We start from the raw sequence: 12,810 nt of genomic DNA, 5'->3' as shown, positions 1-12,810 counted from the left end.
GGCCGCCGGCATTTTGTCAATCAGGTTGTGGGCGTCGGGGGAGCACGTCGGTTGGCATCTCCTGCTGACGTTTCCTCGTCCCTCCGGATGATCCGCCGGCCACCGGCATGGCGTTGAGGTCGATGGACATGGGAGCGGGTGTGGAAGGCGCCACCACGCTCACCTCCGGCAAGCATTCCCGGAGAGTCGGGATCGTTGCAGATAGACGTGGAAGCCGGGAATCGAGTGTGTGGCAGACACGTGCGGCGACTCTGGCAGCACGATCCGAGGAAATTCGGACGAGCCGGTGCTGGCTGCGGCCACGACGGTGTTGACGAGCCTGTGGTGGCCAGGGTTTAACCCTAGGTAGAGCAGGGCCTCGCTCGTTGCCGCCGCCACTCGGGCATTGGTATCCTCCTGCTGTGCGGCGGCGATGAGGGCGGCGACGGTCATTGCTTCGTCCCTTGCGTCCACCGCGTGCCTCCTGTCCTTCCTCTTGGTCGACTGCACGGCCCGCTCCGCGAATGTCAGCTTCTTCTTCTTCTTCTTCTTCTTCTTCTTGGGCGGCGCCGCGGTCTTGAGGGCGGCGCAAGGGTTGCCTTTGCCGGAGGGGACGGTGGCGACGCCAGACGAGGCGAGGGAGGCGAGGCCGGCGGTGGCATCGAGGTCTTCATCCATGGCGCGCGGCTGGGAGCACGAGCGGGCGGGAGGTTTTGGGAAATTGGATGAAAATGCCGGTCGCTTTGCCACCAACTGGTGGGCCAGAAGGAGGGGTAGGCACGCCGCGCACATCCGCGCCGTGTTCGCGTTGACGCAAATGAGGTACAAAATTGAGTCGGGAATGGATCGATAGGCGGACGGAAAGTGGACGCGTGTCCGTTTGAATTGGCGTGTTGGGCCGACTTTTCTATCCACGGCGATCCAAATGAATGCTCTCGGATGAAATAGGTCAGCGCGTTGGAGTTGCTCTAGTGCTTGGTGACTCATCATGGAGAGTACTACTACGAGAGAGACAGTCTCAAAATGACGACGACTGGGGAGTACTCCCTCCGTCTCACAATATAAGACGTTTCTGCAAGCTATGGCTTAAAAAACGTTTGCATTATGGGACGGAAGGAGTAGTTAATACCACCCACCCAAACGAGAAGCGTGGGAATTTGTGAGTGCAAAATCGAATTGGAGAGCAGGCAAAAGCAAGCAATGCAAAGCCGAAACTTCATTCGCTTTCACAGATCTCAACGCCGCCGGGCGGTCACGTCGTGCCCGCCGGCTATCTCCTCGACTAGATACTACTACTACTACTGACAAAATTACTTGGGGTAAATCCTAGAAATCTGATTGGTGAGCAAAATTTTGGTCCCGCGTCCCGCAGGGCACACGGGCGGCGCGCGCGCTTAGACCGCGTCCGCCTGGCGTGGCGGCTCGACGGCGTCAGGGAACGCGAATGGCCTGGCGCTGGCGAGGAAGGATGGCATGTCGTCGCCGGCCATGATGACGACGACCTTGGGCTCCCTGTCGAGCGGCGCCATCCCGCGCGCCGACGCGTCCTCGCCGGCGGTCCCCCGCCGCGACGAGCCCGACGGCTTGCGGCGCGTGCAGACGAGCACGAGCAGCGCGACGGCGATGAGCCCCATCATGAGCGCGAAGCCGAGGAAGTGGTACGGCGTCGGCGTCCTCCACAGCTCCGGGTGCGCGCCGTGGCCGGCCGCCGCCCCCGGAGCCCCGGCGACTCCCACCAGCGCCTCGCCTTCCCTGATCGGCCTCATGATGATCACACGGATATCGATCTCTCTTTCTCTCTGTTTCTTCCTCTTTCTCTGGGCGTGCGTAGAGTGGTTTCTCGCTTGTTCTCTGTGGCTGCGACGTCTGACGACTGAGTGGGAGAGAGGAGGGGGGAGGGAGGAGGTATTTATAGGTGGCGCGCGGGAGGTGGGGTGAGAGAGAGCGGGGAAAAGAAACCGCTCGGCGCGGTGCGGCGCGATGGAGCTTTGCTTTGCTTGCCAGCTCTGCTCTGCCTCCCCCAGGTGCTACTGCTGCTGCTGGGTTTGGCCGCTTTGATGGTGGGACCTGGCTTTGGCCTTTGGATAAAAACTGAATTCAGTGTACTACAATTAATTTCTGCGACTTATCTAAGGTTCTGGAACTTTCTGCAAAAAATCGTGGGTGAAACGAGAAGCGGACACTCGAGATTCCGGAAGGCTGAGGTAGACTGTACTGGTACTGGCAGTGGCAGTGGCAGAGTTCAATGCAGAACTTCGGGTGGAGGAGATTCAGTGAACCTGGCCATGTGGATCAAAAGCATGCTTTCGGCAAAGAAAGACAACAATGCATGCTTGCCCGGCAAGGCGGCAACTGAACTTGGTTCAGGGGATCGGGGTCGTCCACGCCTCGTTGATCCTAGACGCATTTGAAAGTCAGAACAAACGGACGGCGGGGTAGCGGTAGCTGATGATGGCCAACTTTGTAAGTACTGCGCTGTCACCTGTACATGCGACGCGGCAGTTGCAGTTTCAATGCCGGCGCGTACTGTTGAGTGTGTAATTAAGCCCATGCATGCACTACTAGGCAGCTGGAGAAATCAGTGGAGCGAGCAATGCTTCTAGAGAGGGCGATGGAGATTCAGCGAACTTTGCCATGAAAACAGATGGAGTCGACCTTCGATGAACCTGGTCCAGGGGCTTGGGATGGCTCCGAATGAACGATCGACGTGGCGGCCTTTGGGTGTTCGTGGGTGGATGAGTCGATGTCGTGCTCATGCTTTTGCCCCTTTTTTTCATGACGCACGTGCAGTCTCATTTCCGACGCCCGTCGTACACGTTTTTTGCCGGGCGACTACAGTCAGTCCTGCAACAAAAGTTGACCTAGAGCGGCATGATCACATCATCACTAATAATGAATCACACGGTCCGCATGATGCGCTACGCTGTGCGCACGTGCTGATTGGTTTCCTGTTCGCTGCGTCCAGCCGGTCATATAAACAGCACATGCACGCTCCGCGGTGCCGTGCATGCGTACGACACGCGTCGTACGTGCACGAGCCGTGTCTCGCACTCCATACGCTCCATGCCATCGCCACGACATCTATCGACCGAGGCTGATGATGGACAAGCTAAAATCAAACACTTCGAACGCTAACCGACAGGATATATGGGTACGCCGTACGCGGCGTCATCGTTATGCATGCATGAGCCGATGGATTGAGCCGGGCAGCTGGCGAGAGCTGGCTCACCGGCCGGCCGCTCTAGCTTTACGCACCCCCTCCCCCGCCCGACCCGAGATCGAGTCGCCGCGCGCATCCATTCATCCAGGCACGTATACGTACGAGAAGGAAGCCAGCTGCCGTGCGCACGCGTTGCGTGTGGGACGCGTGACGTGTGCGCGTGTCGAAGCAAGCAAGCCGCTGGCTAGCTAGCTACTCGCTCCGTTCCAAAATAAATGACCCAATTTTATACTAAAGTTAGTACAAAATTGAGTCATCTATTTTAAAACGGAGGGAGTAGGGTCGATTCACGATCGCGTGCTGCGTGCTGCCGGCCGCGCAGCAATAAAATGCATTGCTACTCCTTCCCCGTCCTGCTAGCTGGTCACCGGCTACTACCTACTGTAGATCGATGGCTGGTTGCTAGCTGGATTCTCATGAGAAATCGACCAAACCATATAGGAGTACTCCTACGAGGATGCGTGCCGTCTCGTGCATGTATGCATATCTATCTTCAGGCTCCAGCTGATGTGAAAGAGGCGAGAAAGACATGAAAAAGGGAGAGAAAGTGGTTGCGCGAGCAGGAATCGACCGCCCGTGCTGCGCGACCCGGCGTCGTCGCCGAGTTGACGATCGGGTCGCCATGTCCCAAAGGTGCATGGTCAAGTCACAAACCATCCATTCCTTCCACACACATGCGAAATATAGAGTAGAGGGCTAGAGATCGATCGAGGACGTCGTCGTCGCCTTGTGGAGTAGTTGTAGTATGCTGTGTCCAGCTTTTGACATCACGCATGCAAATCCACTCGCGCGATGATGTGGCCGACCAGCGCACTAGATTAGATTAGTTGGTGATGGCGCTAACTAATGGTGGTATGGCCCAGGCAAAAGCAAAGCGGGGTGAATTCTTAGCTAACCCTTTTTCTGACCGATGAATTATTAGCTAACTTTCTTGACAGTGTAATGATTAAGTTCGTTTAACCCTCCGTCGAAGGCAAGTTAAGTCTTAACCATTCTGGAAGATAGAATAACCCGGATGCACACCGCTGGTTAGATATGCGGATTCCTACGGCCCTTCAGATTATCCAAAGGTTCACTAGACGTGATTTGGTTCATGATTGCATCACTTTATGGCTTTACCAGGGAATGGGATGACACCCTCACAGGAACCGAACATAAGATTAATAATTTCCCTAAGCATGGCATGGTTCAAGATAGAGGTTTTTTGTGTGTTATACTTCCTCTGTCTCATAATATAAGAGCGTTTTTTACACTATACTAGTGTTAAAAACACTCTTATATTATGAGACGGAGTAAGAATATGTTTATTGATTACAATGGGCCGGATTGACTTCGCCAATCTGCACGTATGTCGACTTAGTCTTTCGAAGATGCTCACAGGGTGGCATGGGTTTTCATACATTTTCTTGATTTATGTCATTTTTAACGCCATTCTTTGTGCTTGCCGATTACGAGGTGCCTGGGTGACTTCCCAATTCGAACATTTGTCGGGTTAGTCTTTTGGAGATGCTCAGAGAGATAGAGTGTGCGTGTGTTCGTAGACTTGATTTTGTACGTGTGTTGTGTGAGCATACAATATTCCTCAAGAAAAATAATCAAATTTGGACCATGTATTCATACAAGGGTGACATGTTGCATTAGATTTCAATTCTCTTACACATTGCACCTTATGTCAGCTCTCGCCAAATCGCTAAATATGCGGAAATCCAACTTGGCTCCTAGGAGCACGTGCTCCTACGCGCGAAAAATAATATTTTGGAATGTAATTTTTTTTTCCAATTTTTTATGTATTTATAGTCACATTCAAATGCCACCTGCAAAGTTTTAGGCAAAAAGGTTAAACATTTTGGAATGTGCAAAAAGGGAAAAAACAAATTTAAACATCAAATGTTACCTCAAAATGTCACCCCAAGTTTGTTTTTTTTTTCACCGATGAAACACAACCGCTCTATTTCACATGAAAATTGTCAAGCATGCTTGCTACACTAACACGAACATCCACAAAAAAATCAATTTTTTTTTTGAAAATATGTTAACACTTTTTTGTGGTACTGTTCTCCGGGAGCAAATGCTCCCAGGAGCCAAAATGCTCTCCCGCTGGTGCTAGCTTGCTTTATTAACAGTTACTAACGATGCAGTAGTACATTGTAAGCCAATACAATCGGTGTGGATGTTGCGTGGTGGTGCCTAGGGTTCCCAACCCTAGTCCGCGGCCAAAACTTTCCAAACGCCATCACCGTCGCCTTTGTCCCTCTCCTATCTCTTCAGAGGCCTTGTCGCGGGCAAGAGGAGTAGGGACTCATCTGTCTAATTTTCTTTGTTTATTATTTCCCTAGCAAAATTGACGAGGTGGTGGCAGCGATGACGTGTTAGAATAAGGCTCTCCGGTCTCTTTCTACCTCAACAACATTCGATCCATCGCTAAAAAAGGACATGTAAGAGTTTGTATCTCTAGATTTCACTAGTAGAAAAGAGGGCTTTGATTCAGGCCGGGTCAGCCCATTAGTCCCGGTTTAGTCCTGAACCGGGACCAATAGGGGCATTGGTCCCGGTTCGTGAGCCCTGGGGGCCGGCCGGGCCACGTGGGCCATTGGTCCCGGTTCGTCTGGACCTTTTGGTCCCGGTTGGTGGGACGAACCGGGACCAATGAGCCTGGCTCCTGGCCCACCACCATTGGTCCCGGTTGGTGGCTCGAACCGGGACAACTGGCTACCCTTTAGTCCCGGTTCATGCCACGAACCGGGACTATTGAGGTGCCTATATATACCCCTCGCCCGCGAGCAGAGCACTCCACTGCTCTGTTTTTCTCTGGCCGGGGAGGGGAGGGCTTTGTGGTGCTCTAGCTCACCTCCTGTGCAATTGAGGTGTTCGATGAAATGTCCAAGCCACACTAGTTAATCTTTCTCCTCTGGAAGCACGACCTCCGAACTCTATTTTTTCCGAGATTTGTCTAGGTTTATATTAGCGGCCCGTCACGCCCCTTCCCCGTCTTCACTGTCGTCGATCGCCCGCGCCGATCTCGTCGCCGGCACCACCGTGGTGAGCCTCTTGTTCTTATCTTCTTTCTGAAAAAAAAATCTTGCTTTAGATAGATACTTGTCTAATTATCTTACTATTTTATTGCTTGTTATTATATAGTGCGATGGTTTTGGTATCCGCCCCCGTCGGCCCTCGTCCTGTCTATGATTCGGATGTGGTATATATTATCTATAACTATTGCTTCATTTATTGTTTATGAAAATTATGCCAACCAACGTGACATAGATTTTATTTATCTAGGAGGTATGTGAACCGGAAATTCCAACCGACCCTATTGTCGAGAGGTTAAATTTAGTTGAAGAAGAGAACAATTTCTTGAAGGAAAAAATAAAATAAATTGAAGAGGAGAAGATGATATTGGAGTTGCATGTTGCGGATGTCGTCGATGATCACAAGATTAAGATGGATGCAATGCGCTTGAAGATTAGAAAGATTAGAAAATATGCCATTCATACTGAGGCTTGATATCATTATGCCGTTGGATTAATTATTACCTTGATTGCGATTATGATCGCATTTGTTTTCGCATTGAAATGTTTTACATAGTATCAATGTATGATTTAATTAATTTAGATGCTCTGGAGAGCTTTATGTTGTTAGATGAGAACTATGTATGTGCTTTGGTTTTAATGTGATGATGAACTTCTATTAATTTGGTCACTTAATTATCTATTCATGATGTTCTATAATGGTTTTTGACACACTTAATTATATATAATGCACGCAGATGAACCGGCAATGGATGTACGGTGACAGACACACCTCCGAGTACATTAGGAGCGTGCATGATTTTCTTGAAGTGGCTGAGGCAAACAAGCAGAATGGTTTTATGTGTTGTCCATGCCCTAAATGTGGGAATACAAAGTCTTAGGGCCCGTTCGGAAGTTCTCCACGAGCCAGCTTCTCCGTCTCCGCGTGGGAGCCAGCCCGAACGCATCAGCTCCTGGAAGCCTGCTTCGCGGAGACCCGACCCGCCGCAGTGTAATTTCGTGGAGCAGCTGAAGTATAGCTTCTAAAAAAGAGGAAGGTGGAGTTGCTCTAATTTACACGAGAATGCCACCGCCAAGTCAATCCTGTACCGGTTCGCCCTTCCCCTTCCCCTCGTCACCCAGTTTCTCTTGTTCCCTCGTCCCCTTTCTACAGACTGTAACCCTAGGAGGGCGCGGCCACACCGCCGCCGGCCGGCCGTCGGCCTGCCGCCACCCGTCCGACGAGGCGCCGGTGCTCCGCCGCATCCTTGCAGGTTTCCCATCCCATACCCACTGCAGTCGCCGCCCAATCTTGGACGCCCGAGCCTTCTTCAACTCCCTGCGTTGCTCGTCGCCGGTACCCAGTCAACCTGCTCCGTCAAGCTTGCCGCCGGATCCAAGCTAGAGAGCCCACTTCTCCTAGCTCTCTTCACCACGCCGGCTTCCTTCCTGACTATTTTGAGTTTGTACAGTGTTTGGAGCAACTCTCTGCTCCCGAACGAATCGCTGCTCCCGTTGGAAGTTGGCTAAGGCTGGATTCGCGAGAAGCTGGCTATTTGGAGAAGCTGGAGAGGATCCGAACGGGCCCTTACTCTGATCGGAAAATCCTTCACACCCACCTGCTTTACAATGGTTTCATGCCACACTATAATGTTTGGACGAGGCACGTAGAAATAGGGGTTATGATGGAAGACGGCGAAGAAGAAGAGGACGATGACAACTATGTGCCCCCTGAATACGGTGATGCTGCAACGGGGGAAGCTGCTGAAGATCAAGAGGAACCAGATGATGTGCCCAATGATGCTGCAGCGGGGGAAGCTGCTGAAGATCAAGAGGAACCAGACAATGTGCCCAATGATGATGATCTCCACCGGGTCGTTGTCGATGCAAGGACGCAATGCGAAAGTCAAAAGGAGAAGCTGAAGTTCGATCGCATGTTAGAGGATCACAAAAAAGGGTTGTACCCCAATTGCGAAGATGGCAACACAAAGCTCGGTATCGTACTGGAATTGCTGCAGTGGAAGGCAGAGAATGCTGTGCCTGACAAAGGATTTGAGAAGCTACTGAAAATATTGAAGAAGAAGCTTCCAAAGGTTAACGAATTGCCGGACAGTACATACGCATCAAAGAAGGTCGTATGCCCTCTAGGATTGGAGGTGCAGAAGATACATGCATGCCCTAATGACTGCATCCTGTACCGCGGTGCGTACAAGGATCTGAACGCATGCCCGATATGCGGTGCATTACGGTATAAGATCAGATGAGATGACCCTGATGATGTTGACGGCGAGCCCCCTAGGAAGAGGGTTCCTGCGAAGGTGATGTGATATGCTCCTATAATACCACGGTTGAAACGTCTGTTCAGAAACAGAGAGCATGCCAAGTTGATGCGATGGCACAGTGAGGACCGTAAGAAAGACGGAAAGTTGAGAGCACCCGTTGACAGGTCGCAGTGGAGAAAAATCGAGAGAAAGTACTGGGATGAGTTTGCAAGTGACCCAAGGAACGTATGGTTTGCTTTAAGCATGGATGGCATTAATCCTTTCGGGGAGCAGAGCAGCAATCACAACACCTGGCCCGTGACTCTATATGTATAACCTTCCTCCTTGGATGTGCATGAAGCAGAAGTTCATTATGATGCCAGTTCTCATCCAAGGCCCTAAGCAACCCGGCAACGACATTGATGTGTATTTAAGGCCATTAGTTGAAGAACTTTTACATCCATGGAATGGAAATGGTGTACGTACGTGGGATGAGCACAAACAGGAGGAATTTGACCTAAAGGCGTTGCTGTTCGTGACCATCAACGATTGGCCCGCTCTCAGTAACCTTTCAGGACAGACAAACAAGAGATACCACGCATGCATGCACTGTTTCGCTGACACCGAAAGTATATACCTGGGAAGCTGCAGGAAGAATGTGTACCCGGGCTGTCGTCGATTTCTTCCGACCAACCATCAATGTCGAAAGAAAGGCAAGCATTTCAAAGGCGAGGCAGATCACTGGAAGAAGCCCGCCATGCGTACCGGTGATCACGTACTTGTTATGGTCAATGATTTACACGTAATCTTTGGAAAGGGTCCCGGCGGACTAGCTGTTCCGAGTGACGGTGAGGGACACGCACCCATGTGGAAGAAGAAATCTATATTTTGGGACCTACCCTACTGGAAAGACCTAGAGGTCCGCTCTTCGATCGATGTGATGCACGTGACGAAGAACCTTTGTGTGAACCTGCTAGGCTTCTTGGGTGTGTATGGGAAGACAAAAGATACAGCTGAGGCACGGGAGGACCTGCAACGTTCGCACGAAAAAGACGGCATGCCTCCAAAGCAGTATGAAGGTCCTGCCAGCTACGCTCTTACCAAAGAAGAGAAGGAAATCTTCTTTGAATGTCTGCTTAGTATGAAGGTCTCGACTGGATTCTCGTCGAATATAAAGGGAATAATAAATATGGCAGAGAAAAAGTTTCAGAACCTAAAGTCTCATGACTGCCACGTGATTATGACGCAACTGCTTCCTGTTGCATTGAGGGGGCTTCTACCGGAAAACATCCGATTAGCCATTGTGAAGCTATGTGCATTTCTCAATGCAATATCTCAGAAGGGGATCGATCCAGAAATCGTACCAAGGCTAAGGAGTGATGTGGCGCAATGTCTTGTCAGTTTTGAGCTGGTGTTTCCACCATCCTTCTTCAATATCATGACGCACGTCCTAGTTCATCTAGTCGACGAGATTGTCATTCTAGGGCCCGTATTTCTACACAATATGTTCCCCTTTGAGAGGTTCATGGGAGTCCTAAAGAAATATGTCCATAACCGCGCTAGGCCCGAAGGAAGCATCTCCATGGGCCATCAAACAGAGGATGTCATTGGGTTTTGTGTTGACTTCATTCCTGGCCTTAAGAAGATAGGTCTCCCTAAATCGTGGTATGAGGGGAGACCGACTGGAAAAGGCACGCTTGGAGGGGACTCAATAATATGCAGGGACGGATATTCTTGGTCTCAAGCACACTACAAAGTTCTACAAAACTCTACCTTGGTGACCCCGTGTGTCGATGAACACAAGAACAGTCTGCACTCCAAACACCCGAGCAGTGCGACGATTGGATTACATGTGAACACATCAGGACTTTCAGCAGTTGGTTGGAAACACGTCGAGGTGACAAGACTGTTTGTGATGAGCTATACTTGTTGTCCAGGGGACCATCTTTGACTGTATTGATTTACAAAGGATACGAGATAAATGGGAATACATTTTACACGATTGAACAAGATCAAAAGAGCACCAACCAAAACAGCGGTGTCCGCTTTGATGCGACAACCGAGAGGGGAAAGGACACATACTATGGTTACATAGTGGACATATGGGAACTTGACTACGGCCATGATTTTAAGGTCCCTTTATTTAAGTGCAAATGGGTCAATCTGTCAGGAGGTGGGGTACAAGTAGACCCACAGTACAGAATGACAAGAGTGGATCTGAAAAATCTTGGGTACACTGGCGAACTGTTCGTCCTAGCCAATGATGTGGCACATGTTGTCTATGTGAAGAAAATGTCTACCAACCGAGAAAAAGAAAAGATAAGGAAGCGAATACATCATACGATGAGCCAAAGCGCCACATAGTTCTTTCAGGAAAAAGGGACATCGTGGGAGTGGAGGGCAAGCCAGACATGTCTGAAGATTATGAAAAGTTGCATGAAATTCCTCCCTCCAAAGTCAAGGCTGACCCAAGCATCCTGATAAATGATGAAGATTATCCATGGTTACTGCGCAATAAGCAAATGACACAAGCGAAGAAAAACTGAAGACTTTCTCCCGCAATTATTATGATGATACCGGGACTAAAGGAGGGCATTGGTACCGGTTCGTGGCACCAACCGGTACCAATGCCCACCCTTTAGTCCCGGTTGGTGCCACCAACCGGGACCAAAGGCCCCTGCTTCCCACCCTTTGGGCTGCCGAAAACTGGCCTTTGGTCCCGGTTGGTGGCACCAGCCGGGACTAAAGGGGGCATTGGTCCCCGGTTGGTGCCACGAACCGGGACCAATGGCTTTGCTATATAAGCAAACACTTAGCGTTTTTCAGTCATCTCTGCAGTTGCCCGCGCCGCCGCCGCCGCCAGGCTGCCCGATTCACACCCCGCCGACGCCGTTGCCGCCCCCGTCGCCACCCGCGCCCCGCGCCGTCACCACCCCGCGCCGCCCCGACACCGTCGCCGCGCACCACCCCACGCCGTCGCGGTCACCTCCCCGCGCCGCCCCAACGCCATCGCCGCCCCGCGTCGCGCCCCGACGCCATCGCCGCGCGCCACCCCGCTCCGTCGCGGTCACCTCCTCGCGCCTCCCCGATGCCGTCGCCGCCCCACGTCGCACCCCGACGCCATCGCCGCCCCGACGCCGTCCCCTGCCCCGCGCGCCACCGCCTCTGCCTCAGGCCGGCCCCGACCTCGCCGTCGCCGACGCCGCTCATAGTGAGCCCCCGTGCCCTGCCCTGCCCCTTGCCTCCACCGCCACCCATAGTGATGCTTTTTTGCATATATGTTGATGATATATGTATGTTTTTTTGCATATATGTTGATGTAATGTTTTTTTGCATATATGTTGATGTATGGATATATGCTTTACATGTATGTTTTTTTGCATATATGTTGATGTATTAGGTTAGTTTCATTTTTAGAAAAGTTTTATATATTTACGAAGAAGGAATAGAAGGAAGAAGAAGGAAGAAGAAAACGTTTTATATATAAGCAAAAGTTACATTTTTAGAAAAGTTTTATATATCTAGCTAGGAAAGGAAGAAGAAGAAAAAGAATGAGAGGAAAAAGGGAAATAAGAAGAGGAAGAAAGGAGAAGAAGAGGAGAAATAAATAAGAAGAGGAAAAAATAAGAAAAAGAAGAGGAGAAGAAGAAAGGAATAGAGGAGAAGAAGAAACTCCTCTTTTTCTTCTTCTTTTTTTTCTTCGATCTTCTCCTCGATCTATTCCTTTCTTCTTCTCCTCTTTTTATTTCTTCTTTGTTTTCTTATGTTTTATCGGGTCTGTCGTCGTCGATATACCCCTCCCGATAACTTGAACACGAGGGGGGTCAATATACCCCCTCCCTGATAATATTATTTTCCCATGTACGTATGTCGTCGTTGTCGATATAACGCCCTCCCGATAACTTCAACATGTGGGGGGGGGGTCGATATACCCCCCGATAACATTATTTTCCCGTGTATGTATGTCGTCGTTGTCGGTATTACCCCCTCTCGACTATGATAAGTTGTACGAAAACTCTCGAGGACACCCAAACCCTAGAAAAAGCGATGTCGGTCTCCTACCCCCTCCCGGCGTGCCCCTACCCAACAAACTCTCTTGAGGCCACCCCCTCTCGCTCAACCAAAACTCTCGAGGACACCCAAACCCTAGAAAAAAACGATGTCAGTCTCCTACCCCTCCCGCCGCGCCCCTACCCTAGAAGCGTTGCCGAGGCCACCCCAAACCTGGAATAAGCTCGGTCTATGTTTGCCACTAATATATCCACCTGCTGTCATGTATGTGCAATAATTGCCATGTTGTAATATTTGCAGAAACAATGGAGCACATACGAGATGAGGAAGC

The 12,810-nt window shown here is 50.6% G+C and overlaps 1 protein-coding gene across 1 annotated transcript; it reads right to left on the bottom strand.

Moving 5' to 3' along the window:
- Nucleotides 1–1,171: 1,171 nt before the first annotated feature.
- On the bottom strand, nucleotides 1,172–1,842 carry LOC123159966 (protein GLUTAMINE DUMPER 6). Its single transcript, XM_044577775.1, has one exon. The coding sequence runs from the start codon at nucleotides 1,743–1,745 to the stop codon at nucleotides 1,374–1,376; it is 372 nt and encodes a 123-aa protein (XP_044433710.1). The 5' UTR covers nucleotides 1,746–1,842; the 3' UTR covers nucleotides 1,172–1,373.
- Between the last annotated feature and the right edge of the window lie 10,968 nt (nucleotides 1,843–12,810).

Source organism: Triticum aestivum, chromosome 7B, assembly GCF_018294505.1.
Source record: "Triticum aestivum cultivar Chinese Spring chromosome 7B, IWGSC CS RefSeq v2.1, whole genome shotgun sequence".
Classification (NCBI taxonomy): domain Eukaryota; kingdom Viridiplantae; phylum Streptophyta; class Magnoliopsida; order Poales; family Poaceae; genus Triticum; species Triticum aestivum.
Note: the sequence above shows the minus strand (reverse complement) of the source record. Positions and strands in the feature narration are given on the sequence as shown.

What these genes read in the sequence shown, in the direction of transcription:
- LOC123159966 (XM_044577775.1), bottom strand. Translation starts at nt 1,745, where the DNA reads ATGAGGCCGATCAGGGAAGGCGAGGCGCTGGTGGGAGTCGCCGGGGCT.